The sequence below is a fragment of the Clupea harengus genome, chromosome 6, assembly GCF_900700415.2.
Source record: "Clupea harengus chromosome 6, Ch_v2.0.2, whole genome shotgun sequence".
Taxonomy (NCBI): Eukaryota; Metazoa; Chordata; class Actinopteri; order Clupeiformes; family Clupeidae; genus Clupea; species Clupea harengus.
This window is the reverse complement of record NC_045157.1, coordinates 11,681,652-11,705,439: the sequence shown is the minus strand read 5'-3', so window position 1 is coordinate 11,705,439 and position 23,788 is coordinate 11,681,652. Positions and strand designations below refer to the sequence as shown.

At 42.6% G+C, this 23,788-nt stretch overlaps 1 protein-coding gene, 1 long non-coding RNA gene and 4 other non-coding genes across 7 annotated transcripts in view; all 6 read right to left on the bottom strand.

The window, feature by feature from the left end:
- The window catches only part of LOC116220781, a 33,064-nt gene extending 15,754 nt beyond the window's left edge, over positions 1 to 17,310 (bottom strand). Inside the window, exons 1-2 of the long non-coding RNA XR_004163854.2 lie at positions 17,055 to 17,310; positions 16,285 to 16,306 (exon numbers count right to left, since the gene is read on the bottom strand). This is a non-coding gene — a long non-coding RNA (uncharacterized LOC116220781). The remainder of the gene's footprint in view (positions 1 to 16,284; positions 16,307 to 17,054) is intronic.
- Positions 6,827 to 6,990, bottom strand: LOC116220878. Its single transcript, XR_004163917.1, has one exon. It is a non-coding gene; the product is annotated as a U1 spliceosomal RNA (small nuclear RNA).
- On the bottom strand, positions 9,329 to 9,519 carry LOC116220880. Its single transcript, XR_004163919.1, has one exon. It is a non-coding gene; the product is annotated as a U2 spliceosomal RNA (small nuclear RNA).
- On the bottom strand, positions 13,066 to 13,229 carry LOC116220908. Its single transcript, XR_004163945.1, has one exon. It is a non-coding gene; the product is annotated as a U1 spliceosomal RNA (small nuclear RNA).
- Positions 14,084 to 14,247, bottom strand: LOC116220877. The gene has a single exon (XR_004163916.1). It is a non-coding gene; the product is annotated as a U1 spliceosomal RNA (small nuclear RNA).
- A 2,188-nt stretch (positions 17,311 to 19,498) lies between the features above and the next one.
- The window catches only part of tbc1d2 (TBC1 domain family, member 2), a 16,667-nt gene continuing 12,377 nt past the window's right edge, over positions 19,499 to 23,788 (bottom strand). For both annotated transcript variants that reach the window (XM_031569001.1, XM_031569002.1), the window contains exons 11-15: positions 23,033 to 23,545; positions 22,639 to 22,759; positions 22,334 to 22,519; positions 21,782 to 21,903; positions 19,499 to 20,551 (exon numbers count right to left, since the gene is read on the bottom strand). In XM_031569001.1, the coding sequence (XP_031424861.1) occupies positions 20,350 to 20,551; positions 21,782 to 21,903; positions 22,334 to 22,519; positions 22,639 to 22,759; positions 23,033 to 23,545 (1,144 nt within the window). In that variant the 3' untranslated portion in view covers positions 19,499 to 20,349. The remainder of the gene's footprint in view (positions 20,552 to 21,781; positions 21,904 to 22,333; positions 22,520 to 22,638; positions 22,760 to 23,032; positions 23,546 to 23,788) is intronic.

Sequence of the window (23,788 nt, the reverse complement as noted above, 5' to 3'; positions counted from 1 at the left end):
CAAATGTTTGTTCACATTACTATAATTAGGCAGGAGATGGCACCACTGAAAACTAGTTTGTGATGAGCCAGATCACAGACCACCACTGCAATTACAGAACACCTTTGGAATATCAACTGCAACAGTGGGCACTGAAAATCTTGCTAGCAAATTAACTGCTGTCTACTGGCGACATAGTTGGCAACATCTGGCTTCTCATTTTTTTTATTCCCAGTGGAGACAATTTATCCCCTCCCTAGTGATTAATGCTACTTCACCCATAGACTGTATAAAATATCTACAATAAAAATATTTGTGAAAGAGTAAAACACTGCAAAGTGAGAGTCTATAGAGCAAACAGCAACTGACCATCACCGTCAGCACACACACTGGTGGGACAAAGTTCAGTTTCAGTGCAGCATATTGTCGTATTTGTAGGACTAAAAACCTGTTGTTAGGATAATGTGCATTTTAACACATCAATGTAAAGAATGGGGCAGATTCCTGTTTTGCTACGCCAGGGTTAAGTTAATGGTTGGAATATCTGACACCTGCTGTAACCAAATTGGTAAGCTTGATTTATTCAAGTGGCTGTCTATTGAGCTACCTGGTTAACATTTTGCAGAGGGTGAAAAGAAATAATAATAATAATAATAATAATAATACATTTTATTTCACAGCGCCTTTCATGTCACTCAAGGACGCTTTACAATTTAAAACAGGAGCAAACAAATAACAAAACAATTAAAATTAAAAGTGCAAGTAAAAACATCATGGCAACTACAGTGAGAATGCAATCCTGAAAAGGTGGGTTTTGAGAGAGGATTTGAACTGAGGGAAGGAGTCAATGTTTCGGATGTCAGGTGGGAGTGAGTTCCAGAGTTTGGGAGCAGAGCGGCTGAAAGCTCTGCTCCCCATGGTGGTAAGCCGGGCAGAGGGGACAGTTAGGTGGATGGAAGAGGAGGATCTGAGGGAGCGGGTGGAGGTGGCAGTGTGAAGGAGGTCAGACAGGTAAGGAGGGGCAAGGTTGTGGATGGCTTTAAAAGTATGAAGAAGAATTTTAAAGTTGATACGGAAGTGAATTGGAAGCCAGTGGAGTTGCTGTAGGATGGGGGTGATGTGGTGGAAAGAGGGGGTGAGGGAGATGATACGGGCAGCTGAGTTCTGGACCAGTTGGAGCTTATGGAGGGATTTCTGGGGGAGACCAAAGAGGAGAGAATTACAGTAGTCGATACGGGAGGTGACAAGGCTATGTACAAGAATAGAGGTGGTGTGGGGGGTGAGGGAGGGACGGAGGCGAGAAAGCACTTTGATCAGTCAGTTCAGCCAACTCTAGTGCAGAGAAAGAGTAATTAAATTAAAAATTAAGTTATTTACATTACATGTAGTCATTCATGGATAACTGCTGACTCTCCAAACTCACCCTCTCCATTTCACACACACAGACTTGGGTATATAGAGATGGACAGATAGAGTACTTTATTGATCCCCAAAGGGAAATGGCAGACTTGTGCCATCTTACATGCTGTCCTCCCCCCTCACACACACACACTATCTGCTCAGGCTCAAATAGGAACACAGGGAAAGGGTGTACAATGCTTAATCATAACCACGAGTCTACAAAATGCTTACTGAAGAAGGAAAGTTGCATACTTACAGCTGCAAGTCAATGAAAGGTATTGTGTTTGACAAACTATGCAACAACTGAACTGCTGTGAATTGTAATTAGATAGATAGATAGATAGATAGATAGATAGATAGAGAGAGAGATGGATACTTTATTAATCCCAAGGGAAATTTAGGTCATCCATAGTAGCTTATACACTTACTCACAGACATACATACATCACATACACATAGGGGGAACATGTTCACAGGGAGTGGGGTGTTTACAGATACAGAAATGGATCTGACCCTATGGCACATTGTGCATAGATTGGTAAAGTGTTGATGTCCACGAGGAAAGTGTTCTTGTGCTGCAAGTGAGGATAGTGCGAGAGATAGTGTTCATGTGCTTGTGTGGATAGTGCAACGTTCTTGTGCTTGTGTGTGGATAATGCAAAGAGATATAAGTTGTTCAGTCTGTGCAAGGTGCTAGTATAGCCAGTAGAGGGATGGATGGACAGTGGGATGGTAAGTGAAGAGATGAGAAGAGAAGGGCAGACTGAGGAAGACTCATGCAGAGAAGTCCATCTCCCTCTCCCTCCCCCTCCCCTTCTGCGTGGCGTTATGCAGCTGAATGGCCCTGGGGACAAAGGACTTCCTCAGAGCATGACAGTGACAGGAGTCTGCCACTGAATATGCTCTTCTGTCTGTTGAGAGTACTGTAGTGGGTGGTGGACATTGTCCAAGATAGTCAGCAACCTACTCAGGGTCCTTCTCTCCGCCACGCTGTGAGGCAGTCCAGTTTGGTGCCCACAACAGCTCCAGCCTTCCTCACCAGCCTGTCTAGTCGCCCCGCATCCCTCTTCTTTATGCTGCCTCCCCAGCACACCACAGCATAAAAGAGGACGCTGGCAACCACAGACTGGTAAAACATGCTTCATTGTACATAGCTGTACCAACTATTGAATTACAATATAACAATGCATGAGAGCAAAATGTTTCAAACTGCATTTAACTATAAATCACTGACAGAACAATCACTGTAACAGTCCAATATTTGACCTCTTTTTACAATAACAGGGTTAAGCAGTTCATCTGCTGTGGCCAAAAGTACACTGCATTTTGCATATTTGTCTATAATTAAATTAGGGATGTCACGAGAACCGATACTTACGGTACCTTGCGGTACTAAAATAACAAAACACCGACGATACCCATTTTTTTTTTTAAGTACCGTAAGCACCGTGAGCGCCGATACCAGCTGTTTTTCACATGCAGATGTCATTTACTATTGTAAACGATGAAACTAGTGAAGGCGGCCAGGTGCGCAGTGTTGCCAGACTGGAAATGGCGTATCGTATCAAAGGCTCAGTTTGGAGGATAATTATCATATCTGGCAACACTAGGAAGGCGGTTGACCAATGACAGTCCTCTCTACAGTCAGAGCTCGCGCAAAAAGGTGGAATGAAAGGGAGATACCCTTTCCAAAACTACGTAGTAACTAGTTTCAGTTTGTGAAAGACCCAGAGAAACACAAATATCCGACGAGGCAAAATCCCGGACGCTTTTGGAATCCCTGCCGGACGCATTTTCTAGGTCTCGAAAAGAGTCCGGGTAAAAGAGGACGTCTGGCCACCCTACTTATGCAAACAATGCTACCGTGTTCTTCAGACCAAAGGAGCTAATACTAATATTTGTTTAAAGAATTCAAGGATAATTTTGATTCATATTAACAACATCCAAAGAATGCACTTTTTCAGTTTTTTTAATCCGTCATACTGAAATACACGTTACATGATGTCATGATGGTGGGCACGTGTGTTAAGCCATTGTATGTTATGTACGTAGTTTAGGTTAGCTATGCTGTAGTTTTAACGTTAGCCTATAGCCTACGAGAGAGAGAATGTATCTTGCAAGTTTAATGTCAAAACTAGCGAAATTCACTGAATGTCCTAGTTTAATATAGTTACAACTGAATATGCAATTGGTTTGAAAAAACACGATTACCCAATTTATTTTTTGTTTTCGATGCCATAGACTCAATGTAGCCTAAAAGACTATTTGCGAGTAACAGCTGGAATTTCGCCGCGACCACACTGAACATTGATTTATTTTGTATTTAATATGTCCTTTAAGAAGCTTTAGTCTTTAGGGGTGTGAAATGCTGTGAAAAATTATGCAATTTTGCCCAAACTCATGTTCATCTTGTTAGCTGAATGGCTGCACTTTTATATCCACTGTTTTGTTTTGCACTGTTGTTGTTTTTGCACAGTACCTGCCTGGAAGTCTGGGGACACTAGTTGTTGCACTATGACAATAAATTGCACTTTATTATGTTGTAATATGCTCTATTGCACATGTTTTGTATGAGAAGTTCATGTTTCAAGTTCAAGTACATGGAAAATCCTTTTTTTTTTTTTTTTTACCGTGGTATCGACATTGGCATCGAGAATCGTGTTATTTTACTGGTATTGGTACCGACTACTGAATTTTTGGTATCGTGACACCCCTAAATTAAATAGCCTCAGATACCTCAATATTCAGTCCAGCTGAACCATACCACATCAAGCAAAACATTAAGTGGATAATATGAGGTGAATAACATCATAATTACATCATACTGTTACAAAAATGAACCGCAATTGCTTGCTTGACTAACATGCCTATTAACTTGCATGTAATTTGCCTACATTTGCCATCTAATGAGAGAAATGGCATCTTTTTGACTTGGCAAGAGCAGTGAAGTCCTGCATATAAGTTGTCAGGGCAATGCGCATGCAGTCATGTAGATGCTGGTCAGTAAGGGATATGCGATTGTGAGTTTTAATGGCATTCATGTTTGACATCTTTGCTCATAAGATTTAAGGCTCGTTATCTTCTGCTTCCGAGCAGCAGAGCCCAGTGGGACAGTGACATCAAAGTTAGCATGCGCCGTCTTCAAATGCCTTCTCAAATTGTACTTTTTACACACGGCAAGGCACTCATTGCAGAGCAAACATGAACATCATCGTACTATCCACAGTAATAAACACGTATTTCTCTGTCCATTCATTTTTGAACTGCCTATTTTCTGAGTCAACTTTTCTTTTTTTTAAGGTGGAGAGAGAAATTTTTGTCTCGTTAGCGCAGCTTGAACGGTACGAGTGAGAGTGATGAAGGTCAACGGTAACTCTAGAGCGCGAAGGGGCAAATTTGATTGGTCATTTGTTGTCCCTCAAAATGTATGTCTGGCCAAAACAGGCAGTACCTGTTTACTTGGCTTAAACGGGTGCATACCGCCACCATACCACCACCTACTGCACGCGAGAGTGTACAATTAGCCAGTCACAAATTGAATGAGGCTACCGGAGCACACTCCGGGGGCCAGTCCAAAGCAGCTCGGGGGCCGGATTCGGCCCACCTATTGAAGAGCCCTGATTTACATCATTCAGAGTAAACTATTCCATATCCACTTTGCATCCTCTAAAGTCTAAATCAGGGGTGCCCAACCTTTTTTGAACCAAGATCTACTTTTAAAGTTGATAGTGTATCGAGATCTACCAAGCCATATCGAAAGCCGTAGCGTAGCCACAATTTATTGTGCAACTATATAGGACACTGTTTTCTGACATAGATCCAGTTTTAACAATAATAATACATGTATTGAAGTAAATGTGAATGTGCGTGGTGCAAAGAATAAGCACAAGTAGGCCTAGGACTGGCCCGTAACACCACAACAGACAAACAACCCAAATAATACAATGCCTAATTCAAGTTGGAAAAGTGGTATTTCTCTACCTTAGTGGGATTTCTGGCACTGAGAGGAGAAAGCTAGTCTTTCATAGAATGGACAGTAGGAGCTGAGTGCCAGCCGTAAGCTGACCGCAAGGTGGTCATCAGTCATGGTGGATCTGTATTTTGACTTGATGATTTTAATATGTGAACAGGCAGACTCACAAATATGTTGATTCAAAAAGTGGTCAAATTCCCTGCAGTTTGTCTGAGGTTGGGGTACTTCTCTTTCTGCATTATATTCCAGAATTCTCATTCTCAATAGCACAGCTATCCAGGTTGAAGAGTGATGCCACGTTATACAATCCACATCTATATTTTCCCCAAATGGAAAACAGAGATAACTGACAACAGGCTCAATGGATGCAAAGTCAGTAAAGCGCCTGTCAAATTCTGACAAGATGCTCTGCACTTGCTCATCATAACGTGCACTCTCAAGCTCCGCACAGTTTTTGCCCTGACGCTTAAGTTCTGTGTCCATGTGTGGAAAGTTCCGCACATCACACTGTTGAAACCGGATGATAGCAGGTGTAACTTGCTTTTAAACGTGTTCACGGAGCTGATCATGTTCATGACGTGTTTCTCCTTACCCTGCAGCTCTAGATTCAAGTTATTGAGCTTGTCAGTCAGATCGGTAAGAAAGGCTAAATCCAAGAATGATTTAGCTGGGAAGTTTGTATCGTAGCTCTTGTGGACCGTCTTGAAATGCTGCTCCAAATTCCCTTTCTTTGGTAAAGCCACGTTTGCATTGCAGATAAGACAGATGGACTTTGCATTCGAATACACGAAAAAATAATCTTCCTCCCACTCTGAATGAAAATTATAAGTTTTAGATTTTTTAGCTTCTGCCATGGTAGTAGCCTATCCACTTACTCTAGTCTAGGTTCTCGTGCCCTTTCGAGTCCTTAGTTACAACCTAGCAACCATACCCTGCATGCGTAGATAGAAAGAGGCGCGTGAGATTTTTTGATATAGCCTACTATTGTAGGCTACAAATCTACACACTGCTTCACGCGATCGGCAATTCTTTGTGCCTATTTAAGATGTTTTAAGTTGGAAGTTTTAATGTATTTTACACAACAGTAGGATTAGGCTACAGACAATACACGAGTGACACAATATTTCTCACGATCGACTGCAACTCAGCCCGCGATCGACTGGTAGACCGTGATCGACTGGTTGGGCACCCCTGGTCTAAATGATGTTATAGGTTGTTACACATCAGGCTAATTTTGTTAATTATTGGTGTACCCTCCATTTATTCACCACGAAGGAACAAAGGAGGATGCTCAAACGCAAGACAGAGGTTCAGTACTCAGCCAACTAAGAAATGCTTAATTGTGTACAATGCAACCTAACTTAACTATCCTGTTGTACAGTCATGTACAAGAAACATTCAGAGTAAACCTTGCCTCATTTCCACCCACAGCTCAGTACACCAGCCAGAGATCATTATTATTTACCACAATATCAGGGGATAGCGCGAACGCAGTCCCCAACTACCAGAAATTATGCAGTCGAGATTCCCACATTTGGGGAATTCGCATAGGTCAGCACAGCCGGAGTGCAATGGCTGAGCCTCGCCATGGGTGAACCACCTTCTTGATCATGGTATCTCCCCTGCCAGGTAAGTATGAGTTGCTACTGGCAAGTGAGGGTGCTAGACTAACTGCCGTACATTTCACACAGATGGTCATACTATGCTTATAATGAAACACTTCAACCCGTAATACAGTAACATACACTTAATTAGTGTTAACTGTACCATACAGGAATCATGTTGTGCTTAAAATAAGACAACAAACTCTATAAGCGTACCATGATGCACCAGAAGCTATGACCCAGGCTTAACACAAAGCATCCCATGTGATCATCTCAGCTAAAATAGTAACAGAGACGTTGCAAGAACTTGGGTAACAAGAGTAAATAGCCCAGAACTATAAAGTAGGGCTACATCTCTACAGCTAAAGGCACCACCAGGGCACTACCAGCACATGTATTCCACCATTATTTTGTCTTTAAATGTCTTCAGGATCAAATAGTGGTCAAGCTTAGCAGCTGCATAGCCTATTGTTTACATTCAGACATCCAACAACTGCAACCCATGTGATCAGCTCAACTCAACAGACAACAAATTATAAGTATGCACCATTATGATCATCTCAGCTAAAATAGTATGGACCTCCTTGACTAAGAATTTGATTCATGTAATAATACACTGCACAGTGATATCAAATGGTTGTGTACAATTAGCACAACATTACCTCCAAAAATAGGATTTAAAAGATGCACTAAAAATAACAGAAAAACTTAATTGAAAAATCTGGCAGAAGAGCGTGTAACAGCTTCCTGTCCCAGTTAAATTAGCAGCTCCCATGGCCATGTGATCATCTCTGCCTTTGTGCCTAGATAGTGAGGGCCAAAGTCTGGGCAAAATAATGATGGAATCAGACGGTGTGATCAGGAAACTGGTGTGCTGACGTTGACCTTAACCACTTTGGGTCCACTCATCACTCCTCAGATGCAGATGTCATACATCACACCACCAGGACTGAGGCTGTGCCATGCAGTAAATCCAAAGTTTTTGAAAGACAAATTTAGTGTGGCCATCTAATATCCTGTATCCCATTGTTTTCGGCCTTTGCATTAATGTATTTCCATTTCCCATGTTTGTCTTGTTTAGACCAGGTCTCTAACGCATTCTGAATAATGGCCATGTCTTTCACAGGAATGTACTGTTGCTCTAAGGTTAGACCACTGCCCTCGTCTGTACAGGTGTGTCATTCACATGCACTGACCAGTCTCACACCTTACAAAAAGGTGTGAGACTGGTCAGTGCATGTGAATGACAAGGACTTGAGCCATTGACAAGAGACATTATCCAAACAAAAGGGTTGTGGGGTTGCACCCTGCACATCACCCTGGCTGTGTGCTGCTCCACGCTCTTCTCGCCTACACCTCCTCCAGCTCAGGAAGACAGTATTAAAGTCAAGATCCCAGTCTGCAGTCCAGTCCAATGCACTGCTGCTGAACAACAGCCCCTGGCAGTCGTAAGCCAGTTCACAACAACACACCTCAAATAGTGTGGAAGGGGCTAGCTTGTGCTGTGGGGTGTGTGTGTGTGCGCACACACATGTGAGTGGGGTTCGTGTGTGTGTGTGTGGGGGGGGGGGGGGGGGGGGGGGGGGGGTAATGATGTTTTGGCCTCCTTTGTTCACAGAAAGGTTGTCGCTGACTCCATCCACTCCTCCGCAGATGTGAGTCGTTAGGTTGAAGAGCACTTCAGGTTTCGCTATGGTGTGAAACAAACAAGAGGGCCGCTGTGCCCAAGGTTGGATTTTATTCATGTTTTTCAGCGAGACATTATGTCAATTTACCAAAAGTTGAATATCACATAACCTTTTTGTATTAATCAGTAGTGCCAATAATTGCAGATGAACCATTATTTTATTACATTCAGATAAAAAAAAAAAAAAAAAAAAGTAAAACCTCTGCAACATTCATTTTAAGAATTCTACACCATGTATAACTCCTCATTTATATCGTTAAATTCCAACGTTAAACCTTCAGTATACACCTGAGCGAACTTGGAGTACCATCGGTATATCTTTAATCAATTTAACTTCTACAGAATTCATTCACACGGCCACGGCGGGCAACGTTCGCTATGTAGTTAGCTTTCAGACACTTAGCTGGCTGGATAGCCAAGTTAGCTGACCATAGACAGTTAAGACAGCGACTGACTGCTGTCAGAAATTTGGTAACGACCGGAAATGCGCATGATATGGTTCTACCTTCTTAAACTGCCGACTATCACTCTCGCTTACATTAGGCAACAATTAAACGAAGCGAGGATGACTAATGTATTACTACAGTATCGACGACATTACTATCGTGTTGCCCATCATCTCTATACATGCCGTCTTCAAACTCGTACAACATTTCTTTTTTTAGACAAATAGATTCTTCCCGGGGGAAGTGCACCGTTCCTGGAGGTACTGCAATACCAGGTCGATGCGTGGAGTGGACGGAGCAAGCCCCTATTCCATCTCCCAGTTCCAAAAATCAATTTAATATATGGTCCCCGGGTAGGGGACGTATCAGATATTAAACTGATAAGAACAGATACTACACTTGATCTTAGCCAAAAGGCCGAGAAGCGATGCCGGACCGAACGATACGTGAAGGACTGCATTCTCCGTCGTAATCTTCACGATTAGGATATTTAAGAAAACCTTCTTATTTTTCTTAGCGAGCATGTCCGACGATTTGTTCCTTTGTGTAGCGTTTGAAATGTAGCGTTTGAAAGTCCATAGATCACTACGTTTCATCCTTTAAAGAACATACTTTGAATGAGACGTTACACGAGGCATCCCCTCAACCAATCATGTACGAGTATATAAAGAAACGTTTATATGAATCCGATCTCATGGAAGGTACTTATAATGTCTATGAATTTAAGTGTAACGATCACACACATTACATTGTGGGCTCTGAAAAGGGCTATGCTTTCAGATTTAATGTTTAATTTGAGTTATAATACGACTCCCCCACCCAGCGGAGAAAAGTGGTATTACAACATCACCGGTATTTACTTGCAAGCCAATAACTACATGCAATCTGATGGCGGGTAGAATCCATGATCTGTCGCCTAACTTCAATTTCACACTTAGGCCACTGAAAAAAAAAAATATTAATAAAAAAAAAAAATTGTACTATTAACCTAACATGATGTCTGCTGCCTTACACCCAAAACAAAACATTAAACAGCAAATGTTTGTTCACATTACTATAATTAAGCAGGAGATGGCACCACTGAAAACTAGTTTGTTATGAGCCAGATCACAGACCACCACTGCAATTACAGAACACCTTTGGAATATCAACTGCAACAGTGGGCACTGAAAATCTTGCAAGCAAATCTTGTTACCAAAAACGACAGTTTTGGTGCAGCATATTGTCGTATTTGTAGGACTAAAAACCTAGAAAAGATTACAACTGAGAATGCCACTACAGGAGCCATCTCTACTGTTATTAGGCTAGAGGGCCCAAGTGGAGTGTAACTCCCAGGCCCACCGCCGCCATTAACAAATAACAAAGACATGCCGAATGGTAAAATATACATTTAACAATGTTAAGAATGGGGGAGATTCCTGTTTTGCTACGCCAGTGTTAAGTTCATGGTTGGAATGTCTGACACCTGCTGTAACCAAATTGGTAAGCTTGATTTATTCAAGTTGCTGTCTATTGAGCTACCTGGTTAACAATTTGCAGAGGGTGAAAATAAGGCATTTTTGATCAGTCAGTTCAGCAAACTATTGCAGAGAGAAAAATAAATAGATTAAATAAATTCATAATCAGATAAACAAAGCTGGCTAGTGCTTGCAATGCACACAGTCTCCATTGAGGGGGTCAGGGTGGAGGTGGTCAACACCTAGAAATACTGGACAATAAACTGGACTGGTCAGCCAACATTGATGCACTCTACAAGAGTCAGAGCCGGCTCTACTTCCTGAGGACGTTGAGGTCCTTCAATGTCTGCAACAAACTCCTTTGCATGTTTTACCAGTCTGTTGTTGCCAGTGTCATCCTTTATGCTGTGGTGTGCTGGGGAGGCAGCATAAAGAAGATGGATGTGGGGCGACTGGACAGACTGGTGAGGAAGGCGGGAGATGCTGTTGGCACTGAACTGGATTGTCTCATAACAGTTGCGGAGAAAAGGACCCTGAGCATGCTGCTGACCATCTTGGACAATGACCACCACCCACTACACAGAACTTTCAATAGACAGAGGAGCAAATTCAGTTGCAGACTCCTGTCACTGGCATGCTCATCGGACAGGCTGAGGAGGTCCTTTGTCCACAGGGCCATTCAGCTATACAACTCCATGCAGAAGGGGAGGGGGGAGATGGTCTTCTCTGCATGAGTCTACCTCAGCCTGCCCCATCATCCACCCCATCTTATTATACCAACCCACTGTCCATCCCCTTACTGGCTATATACACTAGCCCCTTGCACAGACTTATATTCTGCACTATCTATCTCTTTTGCACTATCCACACAAGCAGCACAAGAACACTTTCCTCCTGGGCATCTACACTGTCACTCACAATCATGCATATTGTACCATAGGGTCAGACCCATTCTTGTATCGGTTACCACCCCACCCACTTTGAACATGTTCTCCTCTCTGTGTATGTGATTTGTGTATGTTGTGTCTGAGTTGTATAAGTTATATAAGCTACTGGATGTCCTAAAATTTCCCTTGGGATCCTCTGGCCTTGATGTTAGCCTATTTAAGCCAGTGCTTTAACAGCTGCAAGAAATAGACATAGTCTACTGTATATAGCCTTCTGTGGTTCACGATTTATTTTTATGAATAAATTAAAAAAAATATCGCTTCTGAATTTCACAAATTGCACAGGTTATTTAAAAGAATGCCGACTGTCCACATTCACCCTCTTCATCTAGCACACATAGACTTGGATATATAGAGATGGACAGATAGAGTACTTTATTGATCCCCAAAGGGAAATGGCAGACACACACACACACACACACTCTCTATCTGCTCAGGCTCGAATAGCAACACAGGGAAAGGGTGTACAATGCTTAATCATAACCATGAGTCTACAAAATGCCTAATGAAGAGGGAAAATTGCATACTTACAGCTGCAAGTCAATGAAGGGTATTGTGTCTGACAAACTATGCAACAACTGAACTGCTGTGATTTGCTTCAAGTGAGTGAAACCAAACAGTACAAAAATGAGAAAATGTGCTGCAATAAAATTAGTTATTTGAAGAATATATATACTGGGGGCGGGGGGTCATGTGGACATGAACAACTGTAGGATGGTTTTGACCATGCCACAATATGGCAATATTTACACACACAAATATGTCAGTTTTCAAGCAACCCTATGAAGACCATCTGAGCGTCCCTTATTTTCTTACAGTTCATAATTCCATGACGACTGCTTCCCTTCACAATAACATTTTAGTTGGTGCACTTCATCTCACCCCAACACAGACCAGAATATATTATTGCTTGACAACACAGACAATCCCTTCTAAATGACTACATTTATTTTATCCATTGACATGGTACCATGACGTCATTGATATGGTAGACAGCATTACTGTGCTTGATATGCAGAAGATTTAAGGGGCAGTTTAACAATTGTTTATATACACTCAGGAGAAAATTATGGTATATTTATTCACCACTTCACCATCATAAGACATAAAAACAGGATGGTTGTTAGTAGTGTGTGTGGTAATTAATATACACACACACACACACACACACACACACACACACACACACACACACACACACACACACACCTAACTGTTCCTGTTCTACAACTATGCACATCATTCAGAGTAAACTATTCCATATAAGCTTTGCATCCTGTAAATTATGTTGTGGCTTGTTACACATCAGGCTAATTTTGTTAATAAATGATGTACCCTCCTTTTATTCACCACGGCATCAAAAGAGGATGCTCAAATGCAAGATGGAGGTCCAGTACACAGCCAACTAAGAAAGGCTGCATTTTACAGAATAAATCATCCTGTTCTAGTCATGTACAAAAAACATTCAGAGTAAACTATTCCATATCTGCTTTGCATCCCCTGCTTGCCTCATTTCCACCCACAGCTCACTCAGTACACCAGCCAGACATCATTATTATTTAACACAATATCAGGGGAGAGCGCGAACGCAGTCCCCCACTACCAGAAATTATGCAGTCGAGATTCCCACATTTGGGGAATTCGCATAGGTCAGCACAGCCGGAGTGCAATGGCTGAGCCTCGCCATGGGTGAACCACCTTCTTGATCATGGTATCTCCCCTGCCAGGTAAGTATGAGTTGCTACTGGCAAGTGAGGGTACTAGACTAACTGCCGTACATTTCACACAGATGGTAGTACTATACTTATAATGAAACACTTCAACCCGTAATACAGTAACATACACTTAATGAGTGTTAACTCTACAGGAATCATGTTGTGCTTAAAATAAGACAACAAATTCTATAAGCGTACCATGATGCACCAGCAGCTATGACAGGCTGAGCACAAAGCATCCCATGTGATCATCTCAGCTAAAACAGTAACAGAGACGTTGCAAGAACTTGGGTACCAAGAGTAAATAGCCCAGAACTATAAAGTAGGGCTACATCTCTACAGCTAAAGGCACCACCAGCTTGTGTTATATCAGTACATGTATTCCACCATCATTCTGTCTTTAAATGTCGTCAGGATCAAATAGTTGTCAAGCTTAGCAGTTGCATAGCCTATTGTTTACATTCAGACATCCAGCAACTGTCTTAATAGATGAGCCTGTGAAGGATGCAATGCTTCTAACAATCATATGACTACTCACTCGTTACACAACTAAAACATTTGCGAACACACATTTTAGCAATCTGAATTTGGTCTTCCTAAAGTACTACAACCGGAAATGTCTTGTGTTTGGTGCAGCTGTAAAGTCTTCAGCCACAACATCAAAGGAAAGATAGAAGTCCAGTACTCGACAAACTGAAAAAGGCTGCATTATACACAATTAAGCATTATATTCCTAAATCATCCTGTTCTAGTCATGTACAAGAAACATCATTCGGAGTAAACTATTCCAAAGCTGCTTTGCATCCCCTGCTTGCCTCATATCCACCCACAGCTCAGTACACCAGTCACACATCATTATTATTTAACACAATATCAGGGGATAGCGCGAACGCAGTCCCCAACTACCAGAAATTATGCAGTCGAGATTCCCACATTTGGGGAATTCGCATAGGTCAGCACAGCCGGAGTGCAATGGCTGAGCCTCGCCATGGGTGAACCACCTTCTTGATCATGGTATCTCCCCTGCCAGGTAAGTATGAGTTGCTACTGGCAAGTGAGGGTACTAGACTTACTGCCATACATTTCACACAGATGGTCATACTACGACTGTGCTTACAATTAAAACACTTCAACCAGTAAACCTGCATTTGATGCATGTTAACTGGACCATACAAAAATCATGTTGTGCTTGAAATAAGACATAAAAGAGACAACCCATTTTAAATATGTACCATGATGCACTAGTAGCCATGACGTAAAGCAACCCATGTGATCATCTCAGCTAAAATAGTGACAAGGAGTCAATGGCACAAAACTATAAAGAAGGCATGCATCTATTTATACAAGTACAATCACCAGACTACCAGCTTGTGTTATATCAGTACATGTATTACACCATTATTCTGTTTTTAAACGTTGTCGGGATCAGTTAGTTGTCAAGCTACCAGCTGCATAGCCTATTGTTTACAATCAGACATCCAGCAATGCAGATACGCATGCAAAAGGATGCGACGTGTCTCAAGATAATCTTACTGCAAACGTTTAAGTTGTGTAACGAATGAATAAACGCACGCATTTTTTCATACTGAAAGATGTTTTGGCCTTTCTAAATAGATAAATAATGAAATGTTTATTTATGTCGAACGTACTACAACCGGAAATGCCTCCATTTTGGTCTAGCTCGTAAACCTTCCGACGCACCCTCGCATCCGTTCCAAACATTGGTTCCAGCCTGCGACCAGTACGAAGTATATCTAAATGTGACTGTTTAAACAATGTACTACTTCACCAATAAACGCCAACACTATACTGAATGCATGGCATAGAGGGTAATATTGTTTTACAAGATAAAATATATTTTATGTCCAGGTCTGGAGAGGACGAAGCACCAGACTGCATTTGAGAAGGCGGAGACGATTCATTTAAAACAAAACGCAGTAAAGGGTTTTTCAAAGCAAAATCCCGACGAGGCTTTCTGGTTTTATTATTCTATTCTAACAATTTGGAAAAGTAAATTAATTCAATATTCTCAAAAATGACACATTGAAGTGAAGCATTCCATTTACCAGTTATGTCCAGGATTACTATACATTTTCAATACATTTCACCGATTAAAAACACACATGCGCGCGCGCGTTCCCGTTTCAATTAATGAATCTCACATCAAGTGGCGGCTACTGTGAATATGCCTACATGTTAAAAGTTACTCTTCTCCACCCAGTGACTATGACTGTAATTGCACTAGACAGAACCCTACAGTGCCATTTCTGAAGCTGTAATTGCATCAGACATAACACTACAGTGCCATTTCTGATGTGGCAGAATCGGTTTGAAATAGGTAGGCTAACTGGATTTTTTTTTAAAGGAAGGTTTGGCTACACAGTCCTCTACCATATCCGTGACATTTCAGATCACCTATAAGACTACGCAAACGTCAGTTCAGTTAACCAACTGTCAGTAAAAACTCCTCGTTTTACAGATAGGAATTTAAATCTCCAAACATGATCCAACACCAAGCATAAGACTTAAACATGCAATCTAATCAATCAAGTCTGCATTATGCCCATATTGATATAAATTAGTAACACGACCTAGGCCTTGGCTAATTATGTGTTGCATTGTGAAACCTTAAAACTAAACTAGAGAAAAGCCAACATGACTAAAGTATAGCTCACAACTAAATGAAAGGGTCCTCTGGCTACAGCTGATTACATAGGCCTATAACGTTACCTGTGCCCGTCCACATTTCCGCCAAGGTCATAGTCTACAACTCTCAGAGCAGAATACATTCTACAACGAAATACATGCCATAACAAAATAGCCAACAAATTCAAGAAACAACTTTACAGTGCATCTTTTCGATGATGCACTTTTGGCTAAATGTGTTGTAAGCGAGGCAGACATGCTGGAGATCACACCAGCTTGGGTGCCTGTTCAAATTCATGGGCCTATTTCAACATGGGCTATGAAACCGTCAAAACGCAACTAAACTCGATGATATTATTGATGAACCAACTAACCACCTTCATCTCAAACTTACAAAACACTTGAATTAATTCAGGATACAACTCTTACCTTTTCGTTGATGCACTGTAGCCTAACACCCGACACATGTTGTGAGGGAGGCAGATTCGCCATGGATATATGGAGGAAAAAAAACATTAGACCAAGTAGCCGTTACAATAGAAAAGAAGAAAAGGGAAAAAAGGATTTACTCGAAACAATACTCCTTTAGGGGGAGATTTAGCATCTAATATGCATCGGTTATTGATTCCTTGTAATCATGTAGGCCTAGCCTAACTGAACACAGTAGGCTACTCAACATGGACGCAAACACATGAAGCGCCTCGTGCACTGACTGGTCGTCACATGACTAATCTCTCATTTCGGCGTATTAATTTTATTACACAAATAAGTTATTTATACAAGTTATTTCTCCGAATAAGATTTAATTCCGGTGAAGAAATTACTGCATATAATTCCTTATACCTTGAAGTGTTAGGCCGTAGGAAGAAGACTCACATGGTGGGATTTGCAATGCACTCTGTATAACGCAGTGAGAACGCAAATCTCTCTCAAACACACACATACACCACTTGATACCGTATCAACCTAATACTATATTAGCCGTTTAATTTAAAAAATACCGTGATTTTTTTTTGTATGTCTATGTGTTTATGACATGGGCTTTAAACACTTTAAACCGGCTATGCTGAAGAGTTGACCTGCAACTTAAGTTTGAACATGAGCCCTAGGCCTCCTCGTCCTCTCCTTCAAAAGCACTCACTTTCGCAGAGGCAGTAGAATAATTCAACTATCCGACTGAAATTTCGAAAAACACTCACCTGACAAGATAGCACGGAGCCAATGAGTCTAATAAACGTCCCGTCTCCAAGGTCAACTTTTACTTGATAGAGACAACTGGCAGCAGTAGATGTACGTTATAGTCCATGGATATGACAATGGCGCCTGCGCAGGTCATGCAGCCCCAAACTATTGGAAAGTTTACTCTGTAATGACCCGCTGATCCAAATGCAAATTTGTAAAAAAATAACATCAAGCAACGGTGGTTTTCTCTGACAGCATATGAGCAGCGAGCAAACGCACAGGTACTCCAGTCCTCTCCAATGTGGCCAAAATACGACTCTTGTATCCAGTGGTGTTTGTAAATTAGGGGCAGGTGGGGCACTGCCCCACCAGATCCAAATGACGCTGTTGTGCAGGAAGCTCAATACATTCGTACTTCGCGGCAAAATATATAAATATATAATATTAATATATTTTGTATGCAAAGTACCGTGAATATGTGTGCGAGGAAACTTGACTCACAAGTATTATAGTCTTGTTTTGGAGTAATTTGATTCATGTGTTTTTCTGTCTGTTTGCTTGCTCTGTGAAATGCTGCTCTCCGCTGTCCCTCCCTTTCCGGTGGGGAAACGGCCCACGCTGCCCCACCGTTACCATAGAAACACCAATGAGCGTGAACCACACAGGCCAAAGTTAACATTGAAATCTGCCTGGCAACTAGACTGGAATAATGCGAAAACTGCGAGACCTGTACCCCCTGAAGAAAAAAAAAACAGATCAAAATCAGACAGATCAATGCCAGTAACGTTACTGCTAGTTAGCTATCGCTAGTTTTCGAGTATTTTGGAAGTGTTTTAATTCATCAAAGCTCTCTGTTACCAATTAATGTCACTCAACGATGTTACAATGACTAAGATTGCTAAATACAGCCTATCATGTGTCAATCCATAACGACCAAGAATTGGCCAATTAGAAAGCCATTCTCGTCCAAGAGTTCCTTAGGGGTTAATCCAAACAGTGTCAAGAATTCCCAAGGAGGAACCAATCAGACACCTGCCTACCACCAATACACTTCGGTGGAACTCCCATTTGTGCTAGGCTACTACATACGACCACCGCTCTGGCATGCAGATATCATTGTGGGTGGCCCTCCTCGACTTTTAAGTGTTTGATTTATATAATACAAACACATTTGGATTCATGTAACTGTCCATCTCCAGCATTCATGTTACTGTCACACAGCTGTTCCAGCTACACCCTGGCTTTGAGTTTATTTGAGGTGAAATTCTGGTGACAACAGAGAAGTTTTAGATATTTTAAAACTCTGGTTCCTGTATTAACATGTGATAACACACTGCGCAGTGAGGTAAGTGTAACATCACCTCCAAGTATAGGATCTTGAAAAATGCTCTGCACTAAAAATAAATCATAAATCAAGAGGCTGGCAGATGAGGGTGCAACAGCATCCTGTCCCACTGAAATCAGCACTGAGCATGGTCATGTGATCATGTCTGCCTTTGCTTCCCAGTGAGTAAGGGGCCATAGTCTAGGCAAAATGATTGACAGTGTCAGTCAGTGTCGTCGGGACACTGGTCAGGACTTGTGGGGTGCTGTATGATGGACTACTGTTCTGGCTGACCACTGGACCACTGTACGTCCACTCATCATGCCTCGGATGCAGATGTCATGCGTGGCATCACCAGGACTGAGATGGTGCTCCACAGGAAGAGACGTGTGAAGAGAGTTGGAATAGACATGTTTTTTTTTCCTTGTCTAACCCTAGTTGGAATAGATGTATGATATTTGTGTTTTTCCTTGTCTTAGTTTATTGTTTGTAAACATGCAATGTCAAGCAATACATTATTTGAGAAAGTCTACAGTCTTTGAAAGACTAATTTAGTGTGGCCATCTAATATTATGTCTCCCATTGTCTGTAGCCTTTGCATGAATGTATTTCCATTTCCTATGTTTGTCTTGTTTAGGCAAGGTCTCTAACGCATTCTGAATAATTGCCATGTCTTTCACAGGAATGTACTGTTGCTCTAAGGTTGGGCCATTGTCCTCTTTCTTTCAAACGGTCATTTCTATGGGGTTCTGGTGACTTCGTAAGGTGTGAGACTTGTGAATGACGAGCACCTAAAGAGCCATTATCCAAACAAACTTACTACTTGTCCCACATTTGGTCTGTTTGCAGCTCGTCACCCTAGTGGGAGGACCGGACCCAGGTCAAGACCTCAGTCTGCAGTCCAGTCTAGCACACAGGCATTTGTCAGCCAGCCCATTACAACACGCATCTAAAATAATGTGGAAGAGGGAGCTTGTGCTGTGTGTGTGTGTGTGTGTGAGTGTGTGTGTGTTCTCACAGAAAGATTATCCCCCAACCACTCCTCTTCTTATCTAGACTGAAGCAGCACAATTAAGATTCAGGAACAGCATGGTTGTAGCTCCCTCTAGTGATGGAATACAGAAAAGTGTTGTTTGGTTTGTGATAGAATATAAATATTTATTTAAACTTATTTATGAGTCATCCATAATACAGTTGTTTTTCTGATGGATTGTTCTGATTCCAATTGATATTCATTAAAGTAATACAATCTCTATACAAACTTGCACAATGTCATCCAAATCCACCTTGCTTTGAGGGGTTTCACTGAGGGAGTGTGGCCAAACAGGGGTGAGTGATTTTTTACTTCTAAAACTAAATTGTCACTACTATTCCTTTAAACTCAAGGATACTTTAGTCTCTTTGCTTGTCAGTAAGGATGATCGGCCTTAAAACACACACACACACACACACACACACACACTGGGTATATCTCATTCAGGAACTTAGCGCTGTGTCTTTGAGATTGTTACAATGTTCAGGTGAGAGCGAGGCTGGTCGCTCCTTGTGCTCTTGAGTCTGAAGTCAGTGTGCGTTCCAGAGCAGGTAGTGTGAGCACAGACATGTGCTGTGGAGGAAGGAGGCTATCTGGGGACGGGGAAGGAGTTCAAATGCTACAGGAGAACCTGAATTCTCACATAAGCCACTTGAATGCTAATGATTCAGTCAATGAATCAGTTATTGGCTCTTACTGAGACAAAGACAGAGTACATAACAAGGGACATGGGTTACAGAGTAAGATGATACAAAATAATGTAAGCACTTAGTCTGACACAACAGGAAAACAGCAATATTCAGGCCATCAGAGGTGTGTGGAGGGGGAGAGTCTGAGCTGAGCAAGGCACTTAGGTTTTGTGGAAATGTGTTGTAAAGGAAGAAGGTGCTGCTGTGTCAGGCACAGCTGGTGCTTGTGTTTGTATAAGTGCTGGTGTGTGTCTTGCAGTGTGAGGTCAGTTGAGTTCGTCATCATCACTGGCGAGGTCGTCCAGTGCCTTGTCGTGCCGCTCAGCATGCTGGGAGCTTTGCTCCGTCATCTCGGCCTCCCTCTCACGAAGCTCCGCCTCCAGGCGCTCGCGATGCCACGCCCTCCTGCTGCGCAAATGTTTCTTGGGAAACGGGTTGAACTCACCGAAGGCCACGCTGCGCAACTTCCTGTCAGGGGGATAAGTGCAGACATAAGTGTGTGAGTCATTAGCAGTCTCCCTGCCTATGTGCCTGTACCTGTCTGTATGAGTAAGTGTGTGTGTGTGTATGTGTGTGTGTGTGTGTGTGTGTGTACCTTCTTGTGGGTCAACACTACACCCTAGGGTTTCCTGTTTGACAGAGTTGACTGTATGCTGCTACCTGCTGTGCAGTCTAGCCTCGGACCGCTGCCAACCACTTCTGAACGTAAGTATTTCAGTGCCCTCTTAGTGCACTTAGGCTAATACTGATACTGATAAAGCGAGGTATCTTAGTGCCAGCTCTCACTATAATTGCTTTTAACATAACAGAGACTAAACACAAACAAAATTCCCACACACCATGCCAGGCCCCTCTTCATCTCCTTCTATATCATATCATGCTAATACTGATACTGATAAAGTGGTCTTATTACCTACTGTTAATTGTTTACCTAAATGTATCTCTTTATCTGTTTATTAAATAGATGCTTATGAACCATATTTTTTCTCTCTTATATTGTGACCTTTGCTAATGCTGATGGCTGTGAAAATTGTTCCTCATCACCATATCCATTAATGCCCACCCACTACTCTCCTAGTCTAGACTGTCTCCGCTGTGGGATGCTGCTGTAGTCTCTCCACTTGCAGAAACACTCTGCCTACACCTACCCATCCCCAAAACACTGTCATGCATTAATTCTACCCCGCTTACGATACATCTACATACTCTTTGCCCAGGTTCTGTTGAAGGTTTTTTCCTGTTATAAGGGTGCTTTTCCTTGCCCCTGTCGCCCCTGTGCTTGCTTCAGGGGGGGTTCAGACCCTGGCGTCTGCAAAACGACTTGAGACAATTGTATTGTTTTGGCGCTATGTAAACAAAATTGAATTGAATTGAATAGAATTACTGTGTTTACTGGCGAAAGGCCTGTTGTATATTGTATTGTGATTATCAGTAAATAATAAATACATTTATTTACGGTTCCTTTTCTTCTCTGCAGTCTTGGTATTGAACCCGTTACTTTGCTGTTGTTAGCACACGTGTGTGTATTTTACTTGGACTGACAAACACTGATTAAAACACCAACACACTATCCAAAGGGTAACAAAGAGCCTGAGACCCTGACCCCACTGTGCAAATAAATTACTATACAAATACATATTAAAGCTAAAGGTGATATCACCTCCCCCTAGACATGTTTGATGAGTGTGCATGTGTGACCTGGCATCAGTGATGGTCTTGGGAAAGAAGAAAAGATACTGGAAGATCTCACTGCTGTCCTGCATCTTCAGGATCTCTTCCTCCTTATACTTCAGCAGGGCCAGCGCATAGCGGAATATGACCTGACCACACACACACACACACACACACACACAGACACATACACACACACACACACACACACACACACACATATAACATATTGGCAAAATTGAACAAACAGGTACAAATCAGTGCTTCATGGAAAATATACTACGGTGGAACACAGTGCAAGGAGTTCCAATCAACTTATAATATTGTAAGTTATTATAAATTATAACACAAAATAACTATAATTTCGTCCTGTTATGCCTTCTCCAATTACCAATTAGACTCGGCAGTGCACTGCAGTAATGTTCATGGAGCAACTTAGTGACTTAGTGATCCCACTGTTCTCCTGTGCAACACACAATTAGTGAGCTTGACACAACCCCTTCCCTTTCCCAAGTACACATATAGACATGCACACACACTCACACACATATAAGCGTGCGCGCACACACACACACGCACCTTGCTGCCCTCGTAGAGGAAGGCATCCCAGAGAGGAAGCAGGATGTCGCTAGGCAGCAGCTCCACAAAGATGACGGGGAACCAGATGACGCTGACCTGACTCACGTCCACCAAGTGACTTTCCAGATAAGTACTCACACGGGGAACCTTCTCAGCCAGCAGCTCCCTAAACACACACTGATCTATCTAACACACACACACACACACACACACACACACACACACACACACACACACCACACACACACAGATGAGTACTCACAAGAGGATTTTATCCTTAGAGGTTAAAGAGTAGGGTTGGGTACCTGGTAGCCCAGGAGGGTTTTGGTGTAGTAGTCTGGTGGCATGATGGCTTCTACTATCGCCACCAGACACCAGAAAGCCTCCTCTTCATCCTCTAAGACAAGCAGTGCCACTGCTGCTAATCTGGAAACACACATACACACATACTGTTAGGATAGGTTAGCTCACACACTCACACACATACTGTGTTTCACACACAAACAGTAACCTACAGTGGGGTTGTGTGTGTGTGTACCTGGTAAGTTCTTGGCAGTGGCCAACAGAGGGGTTGTGTGTGTGTGTGTGTGTGAGAGAGTGTGTGTGTGTGTGTGTGAGTGAGTGTTTGTGAGTGTGTGTGTGTGTGTGTCTGTGTGTGTGTGCGTGTGAGTGTGTGTATGTGTGTGTGTGTGTTTGTACCTGTTTAGTCCTTGGCAGTAGCCTACAGTGGGGTTGTGGCAGGAGAAGGCCAGCAAGACTCTGCGCAGCTGCTCATGGGAGGGGCTTGTGGGGGAGCTGAACCTCTGATTGGTTGTGAGGGTGCGGTGCAGGTCCAGTTGGATCTGATGGGAGGCGGAGCCAGGCGCCAGATGGTTGCGTTGGGTCAAGAGCCGATACCGATCAGGGTGGCGTTCTCTCACAGCCCGTGTGCGAACATACACCAACCAACGCCAGACCCGCGTGCGGAACTCCTGCGGAACCCCGTCCCTTAGCAAGGCCTTCAGCTCCAGGGAGGGGGAGAGCATCTGGGCGGGGCTGGAGAGGCTTTGGGAGGGGCTGGAGAGGAGCTGTGCCCAGCGGGCCACCAGGGGGCGCTCTTCCCCCTGCTGCAGACTGCGACTGCGCAGCTCCACAGCATTCAGCTTCATCAGCAGCTTCACATCTGCAGACTCGTACTCAGGCACAAGCTTAAAGCCATACGCATCAAACTCACTGCAAAGAGAGGAACAGGTGAGTGTATGAATGTGTGTGTGTGTATGTGTGTGTGTGCACATCTGCAGACTCATACTCAGGCACAAGCTTAATGCAATACGCATCAAACTCACTGTAAAGCAGTGGTTCTCAAACTTTTTCTGTCATTCCCCACTTTGAACAAGGGGGCCTTTTCAACCCCACTTGTCCCTCATCGCTCCAATAAAATGGTAGGCCAAGCTTAAAATTGTCAAATTTAATCAA